This window comes from Oncorhynchus masou, chromosome 18, assembly GCF_036934945.1.
Source record: "Oncorhynchus masou masou isolate Uvic2021 chromosome 18, UVic_Omas_1.1, whole genome shotgun sequence".
Classification (NCBI taxonomy): domain Eukaryota; kingdom Metazoa; phylum Chordata; class Actinopteri; order Salmoniformes; family Salmonidae; genus Oncorhynchus; species Oncorhynchus masou.
In genome coordinates, this window is record NC_088229.1 from 30,430,727 (window position 1) to 30,458,694 (window position 27,968).

Sequence of the window (27,968 nt, forward strand, 5' to 3'; positions counted from 1 at the left end):
CAGCAGCGCTTTAGGTGAATGTTGTGGAGACGGTGGTAGAAGCTCTGCTTGTGTGTGCAGTTATTTTGTGTTTTTTTGCAGCCACACATTTCTGTTCCCCTTAGTATTGAGAGTGCTCTGCTAATGAGCACCCCCCAGCATGCATTACTTATTTATAAACCCCACACCCCCAGAGGCAGCCTGCCTTTTGCCGTCTGTTTTCCTCTTTCTCTGTAATCCTTCCCTTTTGTCTGGAGGAGCAGCTCTTCCGCTCTCACTCGATTTATCCCTCCTCAGAAGTTGCACCTTCACACACATCAATATTCATGACTGTGTTACTTCCTTTCTCAAAAATATCAGCCAGTGAAAGGGCGAGTCACCATTGATTTGTAGAGGAATGTGCATATATATAACTGACTGTGCATGCCACGATTTGGAGAAAAAAATATGAAACTTCCGTATAAACTGTAGATTGTTCTAGGAAATATGCTACGATTGGTCCGTCAATCCGAGATAGTCAATGCCATCAAACATCGTCCGTATACAAATCCCTAATAAAGACTGTTAAAGGTTGTTATAACAAAAATAGAAAACGTGTATCAATTCACAACCACTAATATGAATAACATCCCACCTTGACTGTTTTGATTCATCTTCTAGGGGGAATATGGTTGTAATGATCTGTTTTTCAGCTTTGTTTACAATCCTGCTTGATGTTCTACATCTTTGATCTGCTGTCCTAATTAATGAAGTTGAGGATTCTGGTACTATTTTTTCTTAATATTCCACACCTAGATACTGTTTCCATGCATACCTGTACCACAAGTGCCCATCTTCATGTGTCAGGCCCAGATTAATTCATGTTTTTGATGAAATGTGAATATGGAAATCCCTGTACATAAAACGGTCTGCAATCCCATTTTTCTCTCTGATCTGTATACCAAATCCTCTGCCCTGCTTTTAATCCAGGAAGGCAGAGAAGAAAGCACAATCTCCCCCTTTCATGATAAAGAGATGATATCTGAAAGGTGGGATAGATTTGCAATCTTTTAAAAAGATGTGATACATATTCTGTTTTTATTATGAACATGCTCACAGCACCACTGGTCATTTCAAGTGTATACTTCTTAGACTGTGAATTGATCTCTGTTAGTTTTGTAACAGTATTTTGTGTACTGAAGGAGCAAAGTAAGGACACTGAATTTCATATACGTGGTCCACTTTGGATAATCTTTGTGGAATTTTTACTAAAACACTTGCCTTTATTTGAATTCAAACATTGTTCAGAGAAAATAATCATTGAGGATCATACACGAATAAAACATTCAAGAACATACAGCATCATCCACATATTTTAATTAGCAAAACAAAAACACCATGCTTGTCATTTCAACATTAAGTTAGAATCCAATCTTTTAAAAACCTCTGACTGAGTAAAAAAAAGTGCAAATATATACAAAACACTTCATTGCAGCCAGCGTTTAAAGGACTCATTACTACAACTCCTTCAAACTAACAAAATAAAATATAAAAAGAAATAACAATAATTTAAAAGGAAACATTTTAAACAAATAATTATACAAAATATATTTATATATTTATATAGAATTAAGGACTAGGCAGAGCAATCATCCATTCGTCAGTCAGTCACAAAGCTACCTTCTCTCCAGACAAAGTTAATAAATTCCATATATCTTTGAAGCAGTAAAGAAATTTGTTACGTTAAATCGATTAAAACATTTGGGATAAACAGACAAAATCAACAAATAAATTATAATTAATTTATCTGTGACAAAAGTTTAACTTTTTTACTAGAACACTGACTGAAATGTAATTATGGATCTAAAACTGACATAGCTTCTACAGTATCTACTTAGAAACATCACAAGTTTGCACTCCCTCTTTTCTTCCTTACATGTTACAGGTGCTTTTTTTTATGTTGCTGTTTATACAACATCACAAAACCAGACGTACGGCCGCGGCTCTGAGTTCTACAGCCCATTTACCTGGCCCTTCACTAGTTTACATATGATGTATGTGTAACAGTGTTGCTTCAGTCCCTAACACATTGGCAACTGCCTCCCAAAAATATTGTTACCTATCGCTCCAGAAGAGCCACGTCAAGGTCTCAGAGCCAGTGACGTCACCGATTGAAACGCTACTCGCGCACGCCGCTAACTCGCGAGCCATTTCACACCGGTTACATATGGCAGGCAGCCAAACTAATTTGGATATGATTACAGATTTCACCCCCAAAAATGGATACCTTATTGCAGTTACTATTTGAATTGTTTACTTATGTGGGTAGATTGAAACCAGATTCAAACCCTATGAGATGGCGTTAACCAGAGGTACCAAGTCAAAATTCAAGACGTTCTCTTCCAGATTTATGATAAACTTTAATTTTGTAAAGTGGCTCAAGCAGAGCTTTCTGTAATACACCTGCAATGCTGACAGGGCAGCTCTGGCAACCAGGCCGTCATTTCTGACTGAGTCATTTTCACATATGGTGGAAGGTGATATCCCCCCCAGAGCTAGATCCAGATACACTGACCCAATTTCTCTGCCCCAAAATAACACCAGGATGTTGAAACCCATTCTCCTTAATTATCCTCCTGCAGCTCTTAACATGCTAATGAGCTCCAGTTTTATTTGAAAATGTATTTCCCTCAGAGTTCCAAGACCAAATTCTAAATTGATTTGGTGGTTATCTACAATGTGCATCTTCCATGTAGAAAAATGGGTCTCTCTCTCTCTCTCACTTGGTGTGGATTTAATGAAATGTGTGCAGGGTTATGAAAATATATAATAATGGCTCTTTTGTTCCTGGGCTGATAAGCAAGCCTAATTAGTCTACAGTAATGAGTTTGTTTCAGATCCATTTCGGTTAGATCTAAACAGAGCATAACCGTGTTAAAGGTCCCTATGAAAAACAACACACAGCCAGCGTCTAGAGGACTAACACCTGTACACTGATAGACCAAAGTATTGGTTTCATTTATTAACAATAAATTGTATTTCATCTTCGAGGAATTAATGGATAAAATAACTGTTAGTTATACTGAAATATTTATATTCAGGAACCAGGATTACCACAAACCTCTGGCTTTAGTAGTACAAATACATATTTGTCTAACATTAGTTATGGGGAACATTGGAATTTGAGGCTTTATCCTATTAAACTAAAAATATTTTAAAGGTATGTTTGTAGCTGAATTGTTAAACGTGGTGTAATCTATGGTTAACATATATTGTAATATGTGGGTCAAGCCTTACGGCATTATTCAACCCAAAGACAAGAGCGTGATCATCTGACTGTTCTCTGTGCCTCCTTTGGTCAGTCTGCATTCCTCACTGTTGTCACCAAACACTTGATGTGGCGACCAAAGATTTACTTTTCAGTTATGGATGTGAAGGAACTCTGTTATTTACTGAATCTATGATGTATCCTAAATTAACCCGGCCCTGTGCGGGAATTGGCATCAAAAAGACTCCTCCAGCAGTGTTGCAGACTCGGCCTATAGTACAGTACAGAGCACACCAACTGTGTTCAGGTGTACAGTCACTAAAACTGTACAAAACAAGAGTTCACATTCTTGTGTAAAATGTAAATAAATATGAAATAAATAAAGACAAAACAATAAATACTTCATCATTGGATAGGGCCGAACTCAGAACCACATGTAAATGCACTCAAATAATATTGAGGTATAAGACCACCAGACTGCATTCCCTCCTAGTAGAGAAGTATGGAGAGGGAACATAGGGGTGTGTACAGTAAGCCGCTCTACCACCACTGAAACATACAGAGATTCTACTGTCTGTCATGGAGGGAGTCAACACAGAGCAATGGCATTTACCAGCTGATCAGAACCTACAAAACAGCCTACTACTGCTGGCTCTCTGGGACCGTGGGGTAAACAGAATGAAGGATTAAGGTCTCCTCGGTTGGGAATCAGAATTCAACACAGTAACCTCTAGCATGGTAATGGAAACACGGGCAGCATAGAGGCATTTTCCCCATTAACTACTGCGAATGACCTACAGAAGTGAACTCACAACCACACAGGTTGTATTTAGACTGCATTCTGTTTCTAGAATAAAAAAAAACAATGAATACTGGTGTCCCCTGTCTGTTGTGCTTGGTGTTGCGTTACACATTTTGATCAAGCTGTCATTTGCAATACAGAAAAAATCTGGAACAGAAAGATTACTACACAGAATGATTATCGCAACATAGAGATCCTCTAACATATTGGTTTAGTGTAATCTAATGAAACATGGCTTGCTGTTTTAGAACTAGACTTATTGCTCGTGACGGATCGATTAGATTTAGGATGCTTGATATGGGTAAAAATAGTTGTTTCCACGACAGCAGTGGCCCTGGGCTCTGGATGGGAATTCCTCAGATCCTGACAGATCAGATTCACAGTGGTGCAGACTGACACGGGGATCTAAGTATAATTAGCTGGACAGTTACAGTAGGGGTGGAACGTCTACGAGGAGAGGGCTTCACTTCCTGCAACACAAAGGCAAGCTTTAAAACTCTGGACTCTGAGCTGAGCCTCACCATCAGCAAAGGTCCATTTGGCCCCAAATTTCAAGAACAAAAACAATAAGAAAAGGAAAAAGGCGCTTTGTCGCTATGGCATTTGAGAGACGGGGGGGATGGCCCAGCCTCAGCCCAGCCCCAACACTCCCCTCAATTTGTCACTTAATTAGGCCTCTGGTGCTTCCAGAATTTGGTCTCTTTTGTCCATACACTGCCTCCTTCATCACGCACTGGCATTGAATCTCCCACCCTAACACATCAAAACAGAGCCTCAAAGCTTTCCTTTGGGGCCAATAGGTTATGGTATCTTACAATACTTGTAGTAAAGGCCATACGTTTCTAGATAAAATCCAGTCTACACCTAAATGTTACTTTTCAGCACTTTGTACAATTATTATCCCAGACCAAACGCTACTCATCCCATGGCACTAGCTTGGCAATTCAGAACAGTTCCCAAAGCAACTTACTGTATGCCTCTATTGGAATGTATCTCATATTATCCACAGTAGTCCTCTTCCATTAGATTAGGCAGTTACTAAAGAGTCTGTCATGGAAAAGGCCAGTGTGGAGAAAAAAATGACTCAATGTTTCACTGGCAATGGCAGGTAGAGGTTTGAGGGAGTGAGGATATTGGGCACAGAATCTGGTCAGTAGACATTGGGCTTAATGTGCTGTGCTGTGGTTCGTTGTGTTGATTGTCCAGTGTCTTATGTCTTAATTTTTACTAGCACAAGCTGCGGATGTTCCAACACAGGTCCGTTCCCCAGTTCAACCCCCCCCCCTTCCTCCCGACCCCTGACCCCCTGTTCCATCCTCCGCCCTCAGCTGCTGCCCGACATAAGGTTAATGGCTTGTTCCAGTTTGTGTCGCAACTTGTGTTTGCGGCAGTACCCATCCCGGTCCAGTGCTGTCAAAATCTGAACAGAAGAGTAAGAGAAAGAATTCCTCAACATTAATAAGAACGTTAATTTACATTACATTTCGGTATAAAATAAGTTAACCTGTGCAATATGAGGAATAATAAAGCAGAGGATTGGCCCATGCCTCTTACCTCCTCTTTGTACTTGTTAATGTAGAAGTAGAGCTCACTGAGAGCACTGAGAGTGTTGAACTCGGTGCCATGGAGACGAGACTGCTCCACCAGATAGGCATCCATGTCCTGGTCACTGATGGTAGGCATCTTACTGATATCTCTGTAGTACCTGACACAAGCAAAGAGACACAAGAGTGCTCAGTGTTTGACTCTTTGAGAGAAAAGTCGATATGACAGCCAATCAAATTGATGGTAACTGAAATTATACCTCTCCACCCAGCTCTTGTAGTTGGGGATGTCTTTAGCGTACAGCAGCTTGTTGGAGGGGGAGTCCTTGCCCAGGCGGTGCTCTGATGTAGAGCAGGAGTCCATGAATGTCTGGGCCACCACAGACAGACAGGCGTCCGTAATGCTGCTCTTGTGGATGTCAAACACAAACTGAGGGTTCTTGATCACATTCACCCAGAAACGCAGGGGCAGACTGTCAGAGAGAAAGCAGAGAGAAGGTAGGAGAAAAGGTTTGGGACCATTATAAGGGAATCTTAGAGTTAGAAACATGTATTAAAGTGTCACTCCACAATGATACAATAGTTGGCAATACAAAATACAGATTTTAAAACCACATTGTGGACCACACAAATAGAGCTTTGAGACAATAAAAGCAGTCACAGTCATGGTACTGTACAATACAATCTTATGAATTTTTATTAATTAAATCTATATTCCAAGTGTCCCATTTTAGTTATTTGTCATAAACACTTGACTAAAAAGACTCAGTTCTATACCTTTATAAAACGAAAGCCAAAAGCAACAGTGGTGAGAGAAAAAACTCCCTTTGGTTGAGGAAGAACTGGAAATTGCACATAATTCTTGTCATTACTCCCTCCTTTGAAAAGTTGATTATGGAGTGGGCTTGTAAGTATGCCTGTGCCATTCCTGCGAGGTTAGTAGCACTGACTCATTAGTGGCCATTTCAAACAGCCAAGAAGACTGAGACAGATTGCGACAGAGGTCCTAAACTCTTTTACCAAATGCACAGATACAGCTTGGGTTCCAGAGGCTTATTTAAGGGGCAGCTATAAGAAACAGGGGCAGACAGAGAGGTGACACTGTGCTCACCAGTTGCTCTTCCAGGTGTGGCGGACGTCCGGGTCAGTGATCTGCCTCCTGTCGGCCTGCTCGTCCAGGAAGTCAAACATATACTTGATGGCCAGAGGGAGGGCACTGCCGCGGTGGGCCGTGCTGAACACTGTCTCAAAAAGGTCATCCACAAACTTCTGCAGAGTTCCCTGTAGGGTGATCAGACAAGTGGTGTTTAATCAGTGTCCAAGAAAGGAACGTGTGCCTGGCAATGATACATTATCATGACACATTATGAGACAATTCACAAAAATACAATGAAAAGAGACCTTGGTTGCCAGTAGGCGGGTGAGATAGATCTCAGACACCATCTTGCTGCCGCGGTCGCCCTCCCGTTGGTCAGCGTGCTCGTGGTTCTTGACCAGGTGCCAGAGCTTGGTGCCAGTCTCCTGGTCAGGGGTGATCATGGGGGCACGGGAGCGCAGGCTATCTGGGCTGCTGGACGTCCTCAGAAGGCTTTCTGGAACCACAACGACACACAGTCAGATACTGTAGGAGGCTGGGTGGGGCCAGGCTTTCAAACAGTACTGTAGGTATGGAAAAACTGAAAGGGTCATTGATAAGTACCATAGCGGCTCAGAGAGCGGGTGAAGGTAAACGAGTTAGCAATATTGTAGGCTGAGACTTGCTTCTGGACCAAGGCTACCAGAGAACCATCGGTCACCTGAAGGAGGAGAGATCTTTAATGTTGTATCATCAAATGAATGACCATCAATATGATAGTATTTGTCTTTGTGTGTGAATAATGTGGATGAGTATTATGTGGATGTGTCCAGCTGGTGTTACTGTCTGACCTGATAGTGGGCCAAGGTGTTGAGCCTTTTCCAGTCACTCTCAATCTTTGTGGTGACGTCCTCATCTTGAAGGATAATTCTGGTCAGTCTACCTTGTCGCCACTCTGTGAGGACATAAAAAACCAACAGAAAATTGGTGAGATCTGATTTTTAAAAATCTGTATCTTTAGTTTCAAAAGGGAATCACTATTAACCAATGTCGCAATTAGTTGCAATAAATCCTTCACATCCTTCACAATAAATCCTCCATACCCAAGAAGACTCAAGGCTGTAATCGCTGCCAAAGGTACTTCAACAAAGTACTGATTAAAGGGCCTGAATACTTATGCAATTAAGGTATTTCAGTTTTGTCATTATGGGGTATTATGTGTAGATTTATGAGGACAAAAATGTAATTTAATCCATTTTAGATTAAGGCTGTAATGTAACAAAATGTGGGAAAAGTCAAGGGGTCTGAATACTTTCCGAAGGTTCTTACCCAGGTCCATGTCGTCAGCCTGGGGTCTCTGGGAGTAGGGGATGCCCTTGTATACAGCGTCCAGCAGCTTGTCCTTCACCTGAGTGACCGTGTCACAGTTCAGCACCTTCACCGGGACCTCCGTGCCTGCCTCTCCCTCCGGAGGGATACACATCAGAGTCTGGGGAGGGAGAAACCATAGGGCCGTCAGTACTAGGGATGATGCACTGTCAAACCTTTGTATAACTTCAGACAATCATTTTGAAAACAGCGCTCACAAGCCGAAAGTGGTCGCCGAAAATTGCACACATATGAGCAGATATGTGCACCACGTTATTGCTCTCTCAATCTCTCTCTGCTGTGTCCACTTGGACCCGCCCTGCAACCACATTGGATAATGCTGGGCAGGCCTTTTGCTAGCTGTCACTCAAATGGCGAGGGGCAAGCTCATTGGCTAAAACTCAAATTACCAGGGGGCTGGTGCACGTGGGGTAAAATGGAGCAAAAATGGTGCTGCACAGCTTCCAGAAAACAAACTAGGGATTTTGTGGCTAATTGAGGTAAAACAGTAATTCTGCTCAGAGATTATGCATGTATGAACTACACATTGACACAACCATCCCAAAGCGGGAGGTTTAAAAAAATACTTACTAGGCGTTAAAGTACCGTTCAATCTCTTTAAAGAAAGAGAGAGGTTTTGACTGCAATTTCCTCAATGTTTTTTTTTAATGAATCACTTTATATGCAATTTTATCAATAGTCACCCCAGATATATTAACTGCATTGTCGATAATGAAGATTTCATCTGTTTGAAGACAATCACCGAAGAATAAAAGCGATCTGGAGGACACATTTATGAGCCATCCTCAGGTCAATATAAAACTGACAGAGGACATTGATTTAACTACAAACAAGGATTTATATGACACAATGTACCATAGTTAAAAGGAGGAGATTGAGGATAGAGAGCAACCACATAACATCTTTTTAACAGTTCTGGCACCCCTTCACAGCTCACTCAGTCACAATATAGAGAAGTCAGGCTCTATTTGGGAAACTGTCATTATAACAAATGAAGATGCATTCAGCCTAATTTGCAACTTGCATTGACAGATTAACTAGCATAGAGGAGTGGTGTCACAACGAGTCCGTCTTCTGAGTTCATATACAAATTCTATGCAGGGATTACCATGTCACTGTATAGTGGACATAAATAATAGATTCCATATTGTCTACTGGCTAATGCCTTTCTGTAAACTAGTGTGCCATGCTGACGGACGATCAAAAATGATGCTGTAGGCCTGACAGGTTTTCTGAGTTCAACACTGTTTCGCTAGAGGAATCCTGACTATTGGATAAGCATTGATTCTTGTTTTCACACAATCTACCAACTACAACGCCATCAAATGACCTACGTTGCCTTTTGGAATAACCAAGGTGTACTATCCATCCAAAAAGGATAGTGACCAGAGAGTAGAGGGGTCCTTCTAATGTATTTATATACTGGGCATGTACACACCATGCTGCCAGTCCATATAAATTCATGAGGAGACCTTTGGTGTGGGCTGGGTGCGTTAATCAGGTGATTAGCACAGTGTGCAGCTGGCACAGGGTACCACAGACATCTGTACCACTGCCACTCACTGATCATTAGCAAAGTCAATTTCCTTCTTTTCATGCACTGGAAATAGTTAACAAGTGGGGCATTTGTGATTAAAAACCAATTATGAAGCAAATTACAGGAATGGGAGAATCCTCATCATTTGAGGAGGTCCAAGGCCAAGCAAGTTCTGACAAGGGAAGATTTGTGGCACATTGGTGGTAAAAGATGCCTTCAGAAAGTATTCATACCCCTTGACTTATTCCACATTTGTTGTGTTACAGCCTGAATTCAAAATCAATGTAATATTTTTTTTAAATATCACCCATTTACACACAATACGCCATAATGACAAAGTGCAAATTTATTGAAAAGGAAATACAAAAATATCTAATTTGCATACACTACCATTCAAAGGTTTGGGGTCACCTAGAAATGTCATTGTTTTTGAAGGAAAACTGGCCTTCTCGAGACTATCTTCAGTTTCTTGGCAATTTCTCGCATGGAATAGCCTTAATTTCTTAAAACAAATATAGACTGATGAGTTTCAGAAGAAAGTTCTTTGTTTCTGGCCATTTTGAGCCTGTAATCAAACCCAGAAGGCCAGTTTTATTGCTTCTTTAATCCGTTTTCAGCTGTGATAATATAATTAGAAAAGGGTTTTCTGATGATCAATTAGCCTTTTAAAATGATAAACCTTGGTTAGCTAGCACAATGTGCCATTGGAACACAGGAGTGATGGTTGCTGATAATGGGCCTCTGTACGCCTATGTAGATATTCCATAAAAATTCTGCCGTTTCCAGCTACAATAGTCATTTACAACATTAACGATACCTACACTGTATTTCTGATCACTTTGATGTTATTTTAATGGACGAAAAATGTGCTTTTCTTCAAAAACAAGGACATTTCTAAGTGACCCCAAACTTTTGAACAGTAGTGTAAGTATTCACACACCTGAGTCAACATTTTGTAGAAGCACGTTTGGCCGCAATTACAGCTGTGAGTCTTTCTGGCTACGTTTCTAATACCCTTTAAAGATATAGAACGCTGATACAGTAACGCCGGTACAGTAATGTGCTGATAGCGACAATTGATAACCTTTTAGACAATTATTATTATTTTTTTTTTATACAGTAGAATTCTGGCATAGAATGTTCTGTATTGTTTCCCTGACAACAACAAACGTTGCTAACTAATGTGCTGTTGTGTTGTTTACATGCTGTTTTTTTATGGTAGGGTAGCTAGATGTGTTTTCTTTCGATTAAATGTGTTGGTATGTCATGGTATTTAATGAACTTTAAAATACATTTTTTTAGGAGAGAGTGATGTGTGTGGAGGCAGCAGACATGCAGGCCGTGCGCAGGTAGTTTATTTGATTGACAGTTCTGGTTGCCTAGTGATGGACATTAGTCCCGCTTCAAAAGCGTCATTTCTTTGCAGACAAGTAAAATGCCTGTTCAGTGGCGCTTCGAAACTATCTCCAGAGAAGTTTTCGTTTTGGCATTTAAAAAGCTGTAGTGTACCCTTACAGACAAACAAACACGCCATAGCCGAGACGCTTTCAAGGCAACACATTCCATGTGTCTGAAAAGGGTGTAAGAGCTTTTCACACCTGGATTGTGCAACATTTACCCAATATTATTTTCTAAATTCTTCAACCTCTGTCATATTGGATGTTGATCATTGCTAGAGAACCATTTTCAGGTCTTGCCATAGATTTTCCAAGTAGATTTCAGTCAAAACTGTAACTCGGCCACTCAGGAACATTCACTGTCTTCTTGGTAAGCAACTCCAGCGTAGATTTGGCCTTGTGTACTAGGTTATTGTCCTGCTGAAAGGTGAATTCATTTCCCAGTGTCTGGTGGAAAGCAGACTGAACCAGGATTTGTGCTTAGCTCCCTTCCGTTTCTTTTTTATCCTGAAAAACTCTCCAGTTCTTAACGATTACAAGCATACCCATAACATAATGCAGCCACCACTATGCTTGAAAATATGGAGAGTGGTACTCAGTATTGTATTGTATTTGCCCCAAACATAACACATCCTGAATTGCTTTGCCACATCTTTTGCAGTATTACTTTAGTGCCTTGTTGCATGATTTGGAATATGTATATTCTGTACAGGCTTCCAGTTCCCTCTGTTAATTAGGTTAGTAATGTGGAGTAACTACAATGTTGTTGATACATCCTCAGTTCTCTCCTATCACAGCCATGCCATCATTGGCCTCATGGTGAAATCCTTGAGCATTTTCCTTCCTCTCTGGCAACTGAGTTAGGATGGATGCCTGTATCTTTGTAGTGACTGGGTGTATTGATACACCACCCAAAGTGTAATGAATAATGTCACCATGCCCAAAGGGATATCCAATGTCTACTTTTTCATTTTTATCCATCTACATGTACCAATAGGTGCCCTTCTTTGCCCTTCTTTTACTTATTGACTCAATACATTTCCGCTTTTCATTTTTTATTCATTTGTAAAAAAAAAAAAAATAAAAAACATAATTCCACTTTGACATTATGGGGTATTATGTGTAGACCAGTGACAATTTAACTCAACTTAATCCATTTTAAATTCAGGCTGTGACACAAGAACCAGCTGTCAAGAGCAGCTCACAGATTACTGCACCTGTACATAGCCCACCTATAATTTAGCCCAAACAACTACCTCTTTCCCTACTGTATTTATTTTATTTTATTTATTTATTTTGCTGCTTTGCACACCATTATTTTTATTTCTACTTTGCACATTCTTTCACTGCAAAACTGCCATTCCAGTGTTTTACTTGCTATATTATAGATACTTCGCCACCATGGCCTTTTTTGCCTTTACCTCCCTTATCTCACCTCATTTGCTCACATCGTATATAGACTTGTTTCTACTGTATTATTGACTGTATGTTTGTTTTACTCCATGTGTAACTCTGTGTCGTTGTATGTCTCGAACTACTATGCTTTATCCTGGCCAGGTCGCAATTGTAATGAAAACTTGTTCTCAACTTGCCTACCTGGTTAAATAAAGGTGAAATAAATAAAAAATTAAATAAATAAACAACAAAAAGTGGAAAAGGTCAAGGGGTGTAAATACCTTCTGAAGGCACTGTATATCTATCCGATCTGTGTATCTATGGTGCATAAGATAACTTTACAGTATCAGAGTATCAAATACTGAAGTACTTCCCAGTAAAGTTGCCAGTCTTGGTTAATGCCATTTAAAGGGATACAAGAGATAACCATGAATGATAGTGATCGATAGAGTGCACAGATGGCCCTAGATTTATCAATAACAGAGCCTCCATCATCCATAGGTGGTACAGATTATGAGTGATTTAAGGGTATATGGAACCAGGGGGCATAAAGCCGTCCTATAGGGTTGACCTTTACTTGTGTTCCCCAGGGCCAGAGATATAGACAGCTCCTCGGGGAGCATCTGTCTCTTTAGGGCTAATTCCTCTGACATCTGCCATTCCTTCTATCGATCCCTCTGAAGGAGGTAGAGATGAACCTGTCCTGAGTTGATGCTGCAGTGTTTTACCAGGCAGTGTGCTCGCGAGTGAAGAATGGCCTCGGATGCAGATTCATGGAGAAGTGGAGGGATGGGTTTGGGACGGGCTACTAGTGTATCCTACTAAGTCTGAGTATTGTTATTGTTCCATATAAATAACTAATATGAGGTCACATTTAGAGAATTCCTGTGCTGTTTCTATTTTTTATTCGCAAATGTGGGGTGTGACGCTTTTATGTGGAAGTCAATGGGTTACTGACGGTGAGTAAATCAATAATTGTTTAAGTGTAGTATTTCCTGGCAGTGCTGCTTGGCCGCCTCATTGGGGAGAGAGAGCGATGTGGTGGGAAGGTTTGTTTTATGGGCAGACAATAAATGCTTGATTTGTTTGAATCATTACTGGCCCGCAGCAGGTCATTGTGTGATTGAGTGATGAGTGGGTTCGTTCCAAGAGACCTCCCTCACCCATACAGCCCCAGCTCTGCCTACCACTGTCTACACTGGGATCCCACAGCCAATGGGGGAGCCACAGCCCACATCACTTCCTCAGTAACATGACAGGTGATTTCCATGGCAAAGCATGCTAAACATCCTCCTGTTTGTTTTGCTTCTGCAACCACATTAAGAGAGAATCAGTACATGGATTCATCTTGCTGTCCTGGGACTGAGGGGGTTGGCTCCGTTGGGCCACACTCAAATGAAACATGAAACTGGTGTGTGAGAGCTGTGTGTGTGTGTGTGGAGGAGGGTCCTTCCTTACCAGCTGTTTGTAGTCAATCTGCTGTCTGATGAGCTTGTCCTCACTGAGGGAGTAGCGCGCCTCCCCTGTGATGGAGTCTATAGGCCCCTTCTCCATCTGCTGCTTGATGGCACAGTACAGCATGAACAGAGGTTCGCCCGCACACTCCTGAGAGGGGGGGGGGCAGAGGGGGAAAGAGTAGAAGCGGAAGAGAGAAGAGAGGGAGTGATTGGGAGAAGGGGAGAGGGATCGGCAATCACATCCCTTTCAGACAGTGTAGTGAAGAGTGGGGAAGTTACCAATTACCCACTTACAGGCTTTTGATTACTAACCAGTGATACTGAGAACACTATTATTTAGTTCTTAAGGCTGATTAATTTGACATCATTAATTACAACGTGACATCCTGAGTCTCAAGCTGCTCGCACAGAGTGGCCTTCCAGCCCAGACACACAGAGGACAATGGACAATCTAGCAGGCCTCCAAATCCTCCTGTCAATGAGCAAATGGAGCATTATTCAAATCCATACTCAAACAAAGGAAACCCCAAACAGACAAACGACCCCAAATTGTCAAATTTAAGTAGGGCAATGAGAGTATGAGCAGCATTCAGTAAAACTGATTGGTCATGCTGGGATGTGTCAGGGATTTTCTGTATTACCGTACTGTTTTCAAGGACATGCTCTTCTGTGGTCTTAATCTTTAAAGTTGAGTTGACGTCATATTTAATAACATCATAACTACAGATTTCAAGTTACTCTCCAGAATTTCTTCTCAGTTGAAAACCAGTCAAACTTCTATATTTTTCCAGACCATGTCCAATTAGATTAAATCCTCAGATAATTTATTCTTCACTAATTGTGTTTATGTTGCTAAGTAAGTTTTTTGTTTGTTTTCAGAACTTTAGAAATCTTAACATGGCATTACATTTGTTATTTTAAACAAGTCTAGAACCTTTACCTTCCTGAATAACATTTATTTTTTTTTTTATTTAACTAGTTAAGTCAGTTAAGAACAAATTCTTATTTACAATGACAGCCTAGGAAGACTGGGTTAACTGCCTTGTTCAGGGGCAGAACGACAGATTTATACCTTGTCAGCTCGGGGATTTGCTCTCGCAACCTTTCAGTTACCAGCCCAATGCTCTAACCACTAGGCTACCTGCCACCCCCATCTACCGTAAGGTACTGAACTCCCCCAGTTAAGATATATATTTGTGTTAAAACAAATGTTTTGCAGTGATAAGCCTTGCTAAGAAAGATGAATATTGCTATGCAAGCTGAATATAAAAATGTGAAAGTCAATTCTAAATAGAAGTTTAAGTAAGGCTTGTGGAAACATTTCAGGGTAATTACTTGGGGAGACTGGGGAGATGGCCAGAACACTTTAACATCTGCACTGATGTAACTTAAATTTACTTGGCTGCTATCCATAGCTACATTCCAAAAGGCATTTCAGGCATGAACGCTCAATGGGCCTGATGTTCGTGTCCTTAACGCAAATGGCCATTTCGATCCAACCCCAGAGTAAAGCAGAAGCAGCATATGGGCAGGAAAAACACAGAAAGGCCATTTTGGTTGGTGGATGTGGTTAGACAAAATGACCACAACTGCCCCTGGAGTGATTCCCCGATATGGTTCATGCTGTGGCCGTGCTGTGTGTGCACTCAACTGTGCTGCGGTCACACAGAGTGAGAATTAACAGCACCAGGACCATGATTAGCCAAAGAACTCCACCCAAAAAATATAATTACAACTCACAGATTACACTAATAATAGTCATTAAAGATCATTTTACAGACTTTCAGGTTCAAAAATGAAAACGTGAACAGAAAGAATACAGTCCACAGTGTTGCTTTAGGCTTACTAGTATTTCAGCCAAACAGACATTTTTCGAATAAATCACGAACATAAATATTCTGCTATGTACTTAAATCTCTCTTCTCTGAACCTACATTAACCCTCAGTTAGAAATAAATCGGAGCACCATTAGAATTACCTTGAGGAATCGATGCAGCAGAAACGTAAACCAGTTGGTGAGCATCTTCTCTGCCACAGACTCTGTCCTACAGGAGAGATGAGACACCGGTCAGTTTCAACAACAACACGTGTCCTGTACACATACAGCATGAGTAGAGGTGTTAGTGAGGGAGCGAGAACAGAACCCCCATCCCGTTTCTCTACAGGTAAGTAGCCTCACCGTCGGAGCAGCAGTTTGGGATGGTTGCGGTTCTCAAGGTTCTTCTCGATGAGGTCTGCCAGCAGCTGTTTGAGCACCATGGTGGCATACTCCATGCGGCCCTGCAGCGCGGCCATGAGCAGAGAGGCCACGTTGCCGCGATCCCGCATGGAGAAGGACCTCTGGGCCTCCAGGGTGTGGATGAAGGTCAGCAGAAACATCTTATTGTGCAGCAGCTGGCTGAACAGACGCAGGGCTTTCTCCACATTGGCCGGGGACTGAGGGACAGGACACAGGAGGATGGGGGGGTACACAGAGGTGGGAATAGACAAAAGGAGGTCCAAAGGGTTAAGAGGGGAGAGGGATAGAGGGAGAGAGAGGGGGAAAGTGTAGGAGAAAAAGGGGGAGAGAAAATTGTTTGTCTTTTGTAGTATGAGTATTACATGGAGTACCAGATAAAAACTTCACTATTTTCCAAACATTTCTGTGGCAGTCTCTAGACGGGTAGTCTACGGAGGCCTGGTGGGGCTCCTGCTTTGATTCTGCCTCAGGTTTTAATTAAAAAGAAAAGAGGTTGAGAGGAAAAGAAAAGAGGCTGCTCTGAAGCTCAGCACTAAGAGAGGAGGAGTACTGCTGGCTACTGAGCTTGGGGGATTTTGAAACAGGATCTGTCGCTTTTTATATTCTTTATTTTTTGGGCAGTGAGTTACAGTACAAGAAAAGTGAACCTCATGAAAGCATACTCTTCCAAGTTACCAAGACAAATGAAGATAGAAACACAAGGCAGTGAAGTGAAGGGAACTGGCGCTGTAGTTCTCTTACACTTACATCCAGCTCCTTGAGGACGGGGTGCTCCTCGATACCGGGGAACATGACTCTCATGGTGTAGGTGCGATACTCCAGGAAGGGGATCTTCACTCCGTCCATGTCATTGGTCAGCTCCTGGATGTCTGTCTGCAGCTCAGCGAATGCTGTGTTGACAGAAGCAGAGGAGACAAATCTCTGAGTCACTGTCTGGATGCTTTGATAATCCTCATACTGTACACAGTCAGCCGTGTGACATGAGTAATACTTATTTTACCTCGTACAGAGTCAACGTCTGAGAAAACACATGGTAAAGAATGTGGAGTGATTCACTTGTATCGTGTTGTCACATATCGACTACAGGAGCATCACAGTAAGAGAAACTGTTCAGACCAAGCAAATTCTGATAGCACCCTTGTCACTACTCTTACAAAAGTACACACAGCTCTCTGATAAGAGAATATCAAAATAACCTGCGAGCACTGGTGTCATTTCAGTGACAGCCATGTATGTGGAACACATACACATAAACCTGTTTGTTAGTGGTCATGGTGAAAAGGACAGGAGAGAAATAGGAGAAGGAAGACCAGTGCTCCTACCTTCTTTACACTCCAGGGCCACTCTGGACTCCAGGTTGTCCATCTGCAGCTGCAGGCGTTTCAGGGTGCGGTCAGCGTCCCGGGTCTTCCTCTTGTAGGCGATAAGTACGGCGATGATGGCGATGAGGAGCACCCCTCCTCCCGCCCCGATCCCGATGATGGCCGGCAGGGTGAGGGTGCTGTCGGAGTAGATGTGCAGGGTGCCTGGGAAGTACTCCAGACCACCCACCACAATCTGGAGGAGAAACGCAGAGATGGAAAAATGTGTCTCTGTGATACGAAGGGTTTCATAACTACAGTATGTAGCAGAGACTCAGAGATACGTGTTGAAAGTTTTTAGATTTGATCCAGGTTCATTGGAGCCCCTTCTAACATCTCCTTTTTAAACTCCAGGCCAATTACTGATGGCCTCCAACAGGTTTGGCTAACGAGTTTCACCTTTACCCACCCATTCCACTCTTGCTGAGTGCTTTAATTATTGAGTGGCGTGGATGGAAGGGAACAGGGAGAATACCACTCTGCTGTCTGTCTGTGTGTCTGTCTGTTGCTGTGCTGTGTGTCAGGTCATTAACACAGCTGGCCCAGCCTTCTCGCTATACCATGCATCTCCATCCCTCCCTCCCCCTGGGAGGGAGATCACTCCACCTCACCCATCACCGCTACTGCTCTCTCTTCTCTCTATCTTCCCTCTCTCCCCCTCTCTTTGATCTCAGCTTTGATTTGTAAACGTACCCTTCTCTCCACAGCTGACTCTATTGATCTGATGAAATTGAGTCTGAGCGTTTCACTGAATCAACAGCCAGTTACCTCGTCCAGGCGTGTTAATGTCAAGTCAATACCATAGGATCAGGAACGATGCCTTTGATACAAAAAGTAAACAAGCTGCCACACTCCAGACTAAATCTACCTTCTTCTAATCATTCTGTGCCGTGAGTGTCTTGGCAGCTGGCACTGTATAAGAATACATGGATAACTGCTTATGACACTTGCAGTTATCAAATTGACCAGACTGCCCTCTGCCGATTAAATCACCTGCTCCGACAACGGTTGTCTGTCCATAAAACTGTTTAAAAAGGAATTGCATTTCATCAATCCAAGATGATTATTTTTCACCTTTACTGCTTAAGCCCACAGCTGAAATCATTGTGCGCTGAGGCGTGCCTGTAATAAAGAGAGGTAGTCCTGTCTGGCATTGATGATAATGCTCCGAGCTGCGGAGTCAACAGATAGTTAGATTAAATGGGAAATTGCTTGTATCAGCAGGCCTCCGTAATCATCATAAGTGCTTAATGCAGGATGACCCTTTCCCATTTGACCTTTACATTTGTTGGATTAGCATTCAAGTTAAAAAACATCCAGACAGCCAGAGCTATTATAGAATTGATTATGGATGTACAAAGCCCTCAGAGTCAGACATGTTCCCAAATAGCACAGATAAAAGTGCATTAACTACATGGCAAATATATTTAGGGAAATAACAGCACTGGGTTATGGCCAGAGCAGTTTTGACAATGTCAATAAAGGATACTTCACAAAAAGCTATTGTTGACATAAAATACTCATATTACAGTAAATGGTGGGCGGGACATCTGGCCTTACCAGGACTCTCTGCTCCCCGGTCAGGTCTGGCGAATCACAGAGCAGCTGAGACTCCGAGACGGTTAACAGACAGGGAGTTTCACCAATCATCACACTATAGTTCAGGCGGGTGTTGCCCGGCGCAGGGGGAATCAGATTCTTTCCCTGTTTTAAAAAGAAGCATGTTGTAAGTTTTCAAAATACATTTTTGGGGGGACAATAATATCTTTATCAGACTAAAGCACACACACAATAAAGTGTTTTTATGGGTCTTCAATCCTGACTAAGTCCATCCTCAGCTCAGGGATTTGTAAGTAGACATGTAGGGAAGTTGTCTTTGTACTGGTTCTGTCTCACAGGACCTCTCTTGCTTTGGGCCAATACCCAAGACGCTTCATCTCTAGAGATTTTTTCTCCTTTCTCTCAACTGACAAAAGTAACAGAAAATGAAATCAAACGAACACAATCTACTTACTTTGAGGATAATGGGAGAGCCAGGCTTGACCTCCAGTATCCCAGAGTTCCCTAGTGTTTCAAAGGTGGGGTTGGGGTAATAGGTGAAAGGTGTCCCATTGAGGACGAGCAGTGCGGCCACGTGATCCAGGATGAAACCGTACTCGTCGGGGTGCAGGCCTGACTCTGGCGCCTGGTGCTTGGTGTAAATGATGCCCGGGGCCAGACAGGTCATCACAGAATCATTAACCACAGTGCACACCTAGACAGGAAGAGGAAGATGAAGGAGGAGGGTCAAACCAGGAATACGTATGAGACAAAGGGCCTTGTCTTACCAAAACTAGCGCAATGGTAAATCTTAGCGCTGGCGGTAGCGCTATAGGTCTGGGGGTGTGTCAGAAATATTTTTTTGCTATTTTCACAGCGGGAATTATGGGCACAATAGGTGGCGGTGGTGTGAAAGGGCTGGGTTTTGATTAACAAATAAGTTGTTTTTGTGACGAAGGCTTGACTATTCACTGGCCAATCAGCGGCTTCCATGGCTTAATACTGCATTCGGTTTTCTCAAGTTTTGTAGCCTACAGTATGTTATTGACGGTCTTTGCTTTGTCATCAACTGCAATTCGTCTGGGGGCCGGAATATCCTCGTCCTAGTCCATTGTATATTGATATGTTTATTAAATACATAGCATAGGTTACAGTAACAAATAATACAAACAGTTTTTGCTAAATATGTTTGAAGAGTTGGCAGTCAACATTGATGTAATTGCTTCAATGAGTATAGGCCATACATTTACATTTACATTTAAGTCATTTGGCAGACGCTCTTATCCAGAGCGACTTACAAATTGGACATGTCTTGATGTATCGCAATTCTCCTGAAATACAAAAATACTAGGCTCCCCTTAAAATATTATGTAGCCTATTGCATGTGTGAGTCACATTCGCAATAATCAAGATATAGGCCTATGCACCGTTGTGGCGTTATAAGACTGAATCATTTTGTTTGGAGGAGCGTGTCTTTGGTAACCGGACAAGAGGAGCACTTTGGAAATGGGGATGGATACAAGCGAAATGGAGTATGCAGGTAGGCCTGTGTAAATTGTGAATAATGCAAAAGCATGACTGTAAAAGCCTCACGATTAGACCATTTTGGAAACCTTTTATGGATAGGCTACTTGGCTAATGCATGGCCAGGACAAGAAAGACACTCGACGCATTGCTGTGGAACCAGCTTTAAGGGTAGCTGACTGAGCAGTGTTGGGGTCATTACCATTTAAATTCCAACCAATTCAGAAAGTAAACCCAATTCCGATTCCAAATCTTCCTCATTGAAAAGCATGGAAGAGAATTGGAATTGGAATTCCAGTGTACTACCTGAATTGACTGAAATTGAAATGAATTAACCGAAACCCTGCTCCTGAGGGCTTGTTTTTCAATCAAATGAAACGGAAAACAAGCTATTCTTACAGGAAATAACATACACATTTCTAAATACGAGGGTCATCGACATCATCTCATCTCTCGTTCCATGATGGACATATGGACATGTAGCCTAACTGGAGGGGGTTTTACGCACATCACAAATAATAGCAGTAGCTGGCTGAAACAATGTAGGCCTACAATACATATACGAAAAGGGGATGTCAGCTAGATATTTGCGGCTCCCAAACGTAATCCTTTAATAAAGCTTTGGTGATTAAGATTTATTTAAAAGCGGTCTCACGAGCCAAACCCTTTCTTGATAGACTTGGCTACTTTGTGAATGCATTGGCAGGACAAAAAAACAGCCTTCATTGAGGGGAGGGCAGGCTAATCTTGGGGTTTTATTAAATTAAACAAAGTGTTTCTAAATACAAGGTTCACAGGCACAAAAAGCACATCTCTCTGTTCCTTGTGCATATGGGCACTATGAGTCATGGCTGGATAGGCTACGGTTCCACTGTCCAAATCCATGCCATAACCAACCACGTTACTGCTAAGACCTACTTTTGGTGAGTCTTGAAGACCCAGTGGAGTGTTTTATATATATTTACACACTATGATCCCTGATCTCTCGTTTGACGAACATATCAAGACTGTTTCAAGGACAGCTTTTTTCCATCTACGTAACTTTGCAAAAATCAGAAACTTTCTGTCCAAAAATGATGCAAAAAATGTAATACATGCTTTTGTCACTTCTAGGTTAGACTACTGCAATGTTCTACTTTCCGGCTACCAGGATAAAGCACTAAATAGACTTCAGTTAGTGCTAAACACGGCTGCTAGAACCTTGACTAAAAAATGTGATCATATTACTCCAGTGCTAACCTCTCTACGCTGCATTCCTGTTAAGGCTAGGGCTGATTTCAAGGTTTTATTGCTAACCGACAAAGCATTTCATGGGCTTGCTCCTACCTATCTATCTTGCTCCTACCTATTACTGGTGCTCCTTCTTGCCGTCTCGAGGAGGGGTGCGCCACTTGAGTGGGTTGAGTCACTGACGTTGTCTTCCTGTCCGGGTTGGCGCCCCCTGGGTTTGAGATCTTCGTGGGTTATACTCGGCCTTGTCTCAGGATAGTAAATTGGTGGTTGAAGATATCCCTCTAGTGGTGTGAGGGCTGTGCTTTGGCAAAGTGGGTGGGGTTACATCCTGCTTGTTTGGCCCTGTCCGGGGGTATCGTCGGATTGGGCCACAGTGTCTCCCGACTCCTCCTGTCTCAGCCTCCAGTATTTATGCTGCAATAGTTTATGTGTTGGGGGGGTAGGGTCAGTCTGTTAAATCTGGAGTATTTCTCCTGTCTTATCCGGTGTCCTGTGCAAATTTAAGTATGCTCTCTCTAATTCTCTTTCTCACTCCCTCTTTTTCTCTCTCTCTCTTTTTCTCTCTTCTCTCTCTCGGAGGAGGAGGACCATGCCCCAGGACTACCTGGCCTGATGACTCCTTGCTGTCCCCAGTCCACATGGCCATGCTGCTGCTCCAGTTTCAACTGTTCTGCGTGCGGCTGTGGAACCCTGACCTGTTCACCTGATGTGCTACCTTGTCCCAGACCTGCTGTTTTCAACTCTCTAGAGACAGTAGGAGTGGTAGAGATACTCTGAATGATCGTCCTAGAAAAGCCAACTGACATTTACTCCTGAGGTGCTGACCTGTTGCATCCTCGACAACCATCTGTGGTTATTATTATTTGACCCTGCTGGTCATCTATGAACATTTGAACATCTTGGCCATATTCTGTTATAATCTCCACCCGGCACAGCCAGAAGAGGACTGGCCACCCCTCATAGCCTGGTTCCTCTCTAGGTTTCTTCCTAGGTTCCGGCCTCATCTAGGGAGTTTTCCTAGCCACCGTGCTTCTATACTTACATTGCTTGCTTGGGGTTTTAGGCTGGGTTTCTGTACAGCACTTTGTGACATCAGCTGATGTAAGAAGGGCTTTATAAATACATTTGATTGATATAAATCCATTTGATTATGAGGTTGGAATAATACTGTGAAATTGTGAAAATGATGAGAATGCCCTTTTATTGTAAGAGCTGTTTGAAAAGACTGCGACAAACAGCTGCTTTGGGCCTTCAAATCTCCGTATTTGCACTGAATGAAATTGCCATTTTCCACTTGTTTTTAAGGATACACCTCAAATATTGCCATCCTCCCACCTCAGCGCAAGTAATCTGATGTTAGACGGGTAAATTGCAGAACCTGGCACAAGGGGTACTTTTTCACATATGGAAATGTCCAACTAAAGTGTGTTGACATTTGCGCAGCCTTCGCGCCAGACAAAAATAGAGCCCATAGATTACTGTGTAAAACCACAACACTGATGTTTCACTAGAATTCCATGGGCACAGTAGCAAAAGCTTATTGCGTAAGTCCTTGCTGCTACAGATGTGGTCAAATATATTGGCACCCTTGCACTTTACAATGGAGTGCAATGGAGCAGAATGTTAAGATTTTCCATTTCAAAACTGGTTGATTAGCTATTTTTACCATGTAGACACCTGCAACTTACCACAGTTGAGATACATTTTTAATTTTTTAAATTTTTACCGGTTACTAGTCCAACGCTCTAACCACTAGGCTACCCTGCCGCCGCCCCATTACACAGTAAACAAGAATAATTGTCTCTAACCAAATTCATTTAAATGTTGAATAATTTAGTCCAGGCCATTCTTTTTAGTTCAAAGTGAAAAATCTCCATTTCAGTTTTGATTAGTTTCCTCTTGGTCCTGTGCAGTTGTAAATCAAACAAATATACGTGTAAACACCAAACGTTTTTTCAATTTCTGTAGCTATTATACACGTTAACCAACTGTAATAATCAAAGCGATGCTGTGCAAACATGGAATGTATTATATTTGGAACACTTGCATTAGTAGTCTCTATTCCTCCATACTTGGCACGGACTTTGGGTTCCTGAATGGTGAGCAGGTTGGTACCTGTGACGGTGATCAAGGTGCTACCACTGAAACACAAACAGAAGCATGGTGGTTAAGAGCTATCAAGCTATGCTAAAGACCTGCTAGTTATTGCATACTGGTGATATGGGCAGAGAGAGAAAAGGGAATGAAATAAGAACTTCCGTGTAGCAGAGGTGCTCTTTTGCTACAGCATGTTGTTTGTATGATTTATCTTACAGTATTGTTGGGATTCAGAGGAAAGGGAAGCTCTACAGTCCCCTCAAAGGTCCCATGAATTCGGATTTTATATACATTAGATACATCATCCCCCATACTGTCTATTGTGCTTTAAGTGTCATGGTGAAATGGCTACAATGGGACTGTGTGGGCGTCTCTGTGTGGCTTTGGGGATCATGTTGTAATCTCTGTGTGTTCCTGGGTCAATACTGGCAGTAATAGATGGTTGGGCTGAGTTTCTCTTCAGGACTCTCCCAGGACCCTGGTTATGCTCTGAGAGGCTCCAGCCCGTTGGCTGGGAGAGGAGAGGAAAGGAGAGTAGAGGAGAAGAGAGGAGAGGAGCCAGGCTGGGATCACCACCACTCACTTCACTATACTCCAGCTGGGCTCGATGCTGGAGATGGTGGGGTCCTCTGTGTAGATGTAGCGTGTGTCACTGCTGGTGACTTCAGCTTTGTCAATTAACAGCTTGATTGACGCGGGGCCTGAGCCAGACAGTGACGACGGTGTCACACACACAATGTCCCTTTTGGTCCTCCTGTGTGGGTTAGGCAGAGAATGTCATATAGTAGTATCTCATAGAATGAATTCACTGTCTGAAATGACACTCAAGACAATGTCATGCTGTCACACTGTCACTCTCACAGACAGAGTGTGTCCAGTATGTTCAGTTCTGAGTGTACTGCACAGACAACACTGCACTACTGTACTACCACAGTCCATTCCCCTGAGGTGGGGTCAAGCTGACTGACTACTCACTTAACAAACAGACACTCCTCCTGGGCGATGAATACAGTGACAGTGCTCCCAGCGTCCAGATGACGGCCTGATATTGTCAGCCTGGTCCCCCCAGACACGGGGCCCTTCTCCGGGCGCACACGGTTGAAGCTGGGGGTCTGAGAGAGGAAGGAAACTCACTGTTAACACCCAGCACACAAAACAATTATACAGTTTTTGTGAAAAGCTACAGTACAACAAACCGATTCCCATTATATTTCTGGTAATTGCTGCAACACACTGCACTACAGTAAGTGTTTTCAACAGCACAGTGACAGTGACATGAGTGAGAATGTTACTTTTTTCTGTAATTAGCTACATACGTAATTGCTCCATTCACATATATTCATTTGGCTGGGAGCTGCGTTTGGGTTCTGGTGGAATAGAACTGCAGGACTGCTATTGATTGCTTGTTTAAGGGCAGCAGTCAAGCCCATTCATTTCAGTCAGCTGCCCGCCTTGCAGGCTGAGGAGATTATAAACTAACGCCACATTCCTGTTTCACCGCTGCTTAATGCTCTGTTGGGATAGCTGGGTAATTACTGTATGTTACATTGGCAGGGTTGGGTAGGTTACTTTCTAAATGTAATCCGTTACAGTTACTAGTTACCTGTTCAAAATCGTAATCAGTAATGTAACTTTTGGAGAACCCAAACTCAGTAATGTAATCTGATTACATTCAGTTACTTTTAGATTACTTTCCCCTTAAGAGGCATAAGAAGAAGAATATGTTATCAATTGAACAACATCTATTGCAGGATAAATCATTGTTAAAGTTTACATAGCTGGCCATATATATGGATGTTACATTTTACTTTGTTGGGTTGGTTATGTAGGCTTCTTCTCACCCATTGCTTTCTACTACATAATAATAATATGATTAAATCATATATTTACATCAATATATTTAATTTATAAGTTCAAAAATGGATGTAGCAACTACAGATTGCCCCTTTAAGATTGCCCCAAAGCATTACATGGGCTTGCTCCTACCATCTTTACGATTTGGTCCTGCCATATATACCTACACGTATGCTACAAGACGCAGGCCTCCTAATTATCCCTAGAATTTCTAAGCAAACAGCTGGGCAGGGCTTTCTCCTATAGAGCTCCATTTTTATGGAATGGTCTGCCTACCCATGTCAGAGACGCAGACTCGGTCTCAACCTTTAAGTCTTTATTGAAGACTCATCTCTTCAGTAGGTCCTATGATTGATTGTAGTCTGGCCCAGGAGTATGAAGGTAAAAGGAAAGGCTCTGGAGCGATGAACCACCCTTGCTGTCTCTGCCTGGCCGGTTCCCCTCTTTCCACTGGGATTCTCTGTCTCTAACCCTATTACAGGGGCAGAGTCACTAGGCTACTGGCGCTCTCCCATGCCGTCCCTAGGAGGGGTGCGTCACTTGAGTGGGTTGAGTTACTGACGTGGTCTTCCTGTCTGGGTTGCCACCCCCCCTCCCTTGGGTTGTGCCGTGGCAGAGATCTTCGTGGGGTATACTCGGCCTTATATCAGGATAGTGTTGGAGGGCCAGTAGGAGACACTCTTTCCTCTGGTCTAAAACAATATCCCAATGCCCCAGGGCAGTGATTGGGGACACTGCCCTATGTAGGCTGCCGTCTTTCGGATGGGACGTTCAACAGGTGTCCTGACTCTCTGAGGTCATTAAAGATCCCATGGCACTTATCGTAAGAGTAGGGGTGTTAACCCGGTGTCCTGGCTAAATTCCCAATCTGGCCCTCAAACCATCACGGTCACCTAATAATCCCCAGTTTACAATTGGCTCATTCATTCCCCTCCTCTCCACTGTAAATATTCCCCAGGTCATTGCTGCAAATAAGAATGTGTTCTCAGTCAACTTACCTGGTAAAATAACGGATAAATAAAATTTAATTAAAGGATGGTAATTTGGTGGTTGAAGATATCCCTCTAGTGGGGTGGGGGCTGTGCTTTGGCAAAGTGGGTTGGGTTATATCCTGCCTGTTTGGCCCTGTACGGGGGTATCATCAGATGGGGCCATAGTGTCTCCTGATCCCTCCTGTCTCAGCCTCCAGTATTTATGCTGCAGTAGTTTATGTGTCAGGGGTCTAGGGTTAGTCTGTTATATCTGGAGTATTTCTCCTGTCTTATCCGGTGTCCTGTGTGAATTTAAGTATGCTCACTTTTCCTCTCTTTCTGTCTTTCACTCTCTCTCTCGGAGGACCTGAGCCCTAGGACCATGCCTCAGGACTACCTGGACTACTAATGACTCCTTGCTGTCCCCAGTCCACCTGGCCGTGCTGCTGCTCCAGTTTCAACTGTTCTGCCTGCGGCTATAGGACCCTGACCTGTTCACCGGATGTGCTACATGTCCCAAACCTGCTGTTTTCAACTCTCTAGAGACAGCAGGAGCGGTAGAGATACTATCAATGATCGGCTATGAAAAGCCAACCGACATTTACTCCTGAGGTGCTGACCTGTTGCACCCTCGACAACTACTGTGGTTATTATTATTTGACCATGCTGGTCATTTATGAACATTTTAACATCTTGGCCATGTTCTGTTAAAATCTCAACCCGGCACCCCTCATAGCCCGGTTCCTCTCTAGGTTTCTTCCTAGGTTTCCAGCCATTCTAGGGAGTTTTTCCTAGCCACCGTGCTTCTACACCTGCATTGCTTGCTGTTTGGGGTTTTAGGCTGGGTTTCTGTACAGCACTTTGAGATATCAGCTGATGTAAGAAGGGCTATATAAATACATTTGATTTGATTTGATTTAAGTCTATCAAAAGTGTGTGATTTTGTGTCCGTTAGGCCTATGGATACATTTTTTTATCAGCACTAATTAGATTGAGCAATAAAAGACCCACTTTTATTCCATAGGTTGGGATCCTCACTATGCAGCTGTTGCAAGAGCACATTTTTCACTGGCTGTCCACTGGTTTCAAAAACAATGATTGATAGGCAGCTTAAACTTCTTCAAATCAACCATTATTGGGTTCAAATACACATTTAGATTTCTGAACAGCCATCCACAACAACCAGAATCCATAAGGCACAAATAGCTCAATGAGAGAGCAGCAGTGTGATTCACATCAATGCGCTATGTAGATAAGTTATATCAATATCGCTGTAGAATGCACCACTGCTCTCATCCTTAACTCCAAGCATTTATTCAAGTTGGATA

At 42.6% G+C, this 27,968-nt stretch overlaps 1 protein-coding gene across 2 annotated transcripts in view; it reads right to left on the reverse strand.

Moving 5' to 3' along the window:
- Positions 1 to 5,336: 5,336 nt before the first annotated feature.
- The window catches only part of LOC135504387 (plexin A3), a 135,398-nt gene continuing 112,766 nt past the window's right edge, over positions 5,337 to 27,968 (reverse strand). Inside the window, exons 15-32 of one of the 2 annotated variants that reach the window (XM_064922941.1) lie at positions 24,791 to 24,927; positions 24,399 to 24,569; positions 23,766 to 23,859; positions 19,437 to 19,676; positions 18,983 to 19,126; positions 17,384 to 17,618; positions 16,809 to 16,951; positions 16,002 to 16,258; positions 15,801 to 15,867; positions 13,824 to 13,970; positions 7,977 to 8,136; positions 7,499 to 7,602; positions 7,272 to 7,368; positions 6,974 to 7,164; positions 6,684 to 6,853; positions 5,833 to 6,045; positions 5,583 to 5,733; positions 5,337 to 5,448 (exon numbers count right to left, since the gene is read on the reverse strand). In XM_064922941.1, coding sequence (XP_064779013.1) covers positions 5,353 to 5,448; positions 5,583 to 5,733; positions 5,833 to 6,045; positions 6,684 to 6,853; positions 6,974 to 7,164; positions 7,272 to 7,368; positions 7,499 to 7,602; positions 7,977 to 8,136; positions 13,824 to 13,970; positions 15,801 to 15,867; positions 16,002 to 16,258; positions 16,809 to 16,951; positions 17,384 to 17,618; positions 18,983 to 19,126; positions 19,437 to 19,676; positions 23,766 to 23,859; positions 24,399 to 24,569; positions 24,791 to 24,927 — 2,817 coding nt within the window. In that variant the 3' untranslated portion in view covers positions 5,337 to 5,352. Of the gene's footprint in view, positions 5,449 to 5,582; positions 5,734 to 5,832; positions 6,046 to 6,683; positions 6,854 to 6,973; positions 7,165 to 7,271; positions 7,369 to 7,498; positions 7,603 to 7,976; positions 8,137 to 13,823; positions 13,971 to 15,800; positions 15,868 to 16,001; positions 16,259 to 16,802; positions 16,952 to 17,383; positions 17,619 to 18,982; positions 19,127 to 19,436; positions 19,677 to 23,765; positions 23,860 to 24,398; positions 24,570 to 24,790; positions 24,928 to 27,968 lie in introns of both variants that reach the window. The other variant, XM_064922939.1, reaches the window with a different exon arrangement.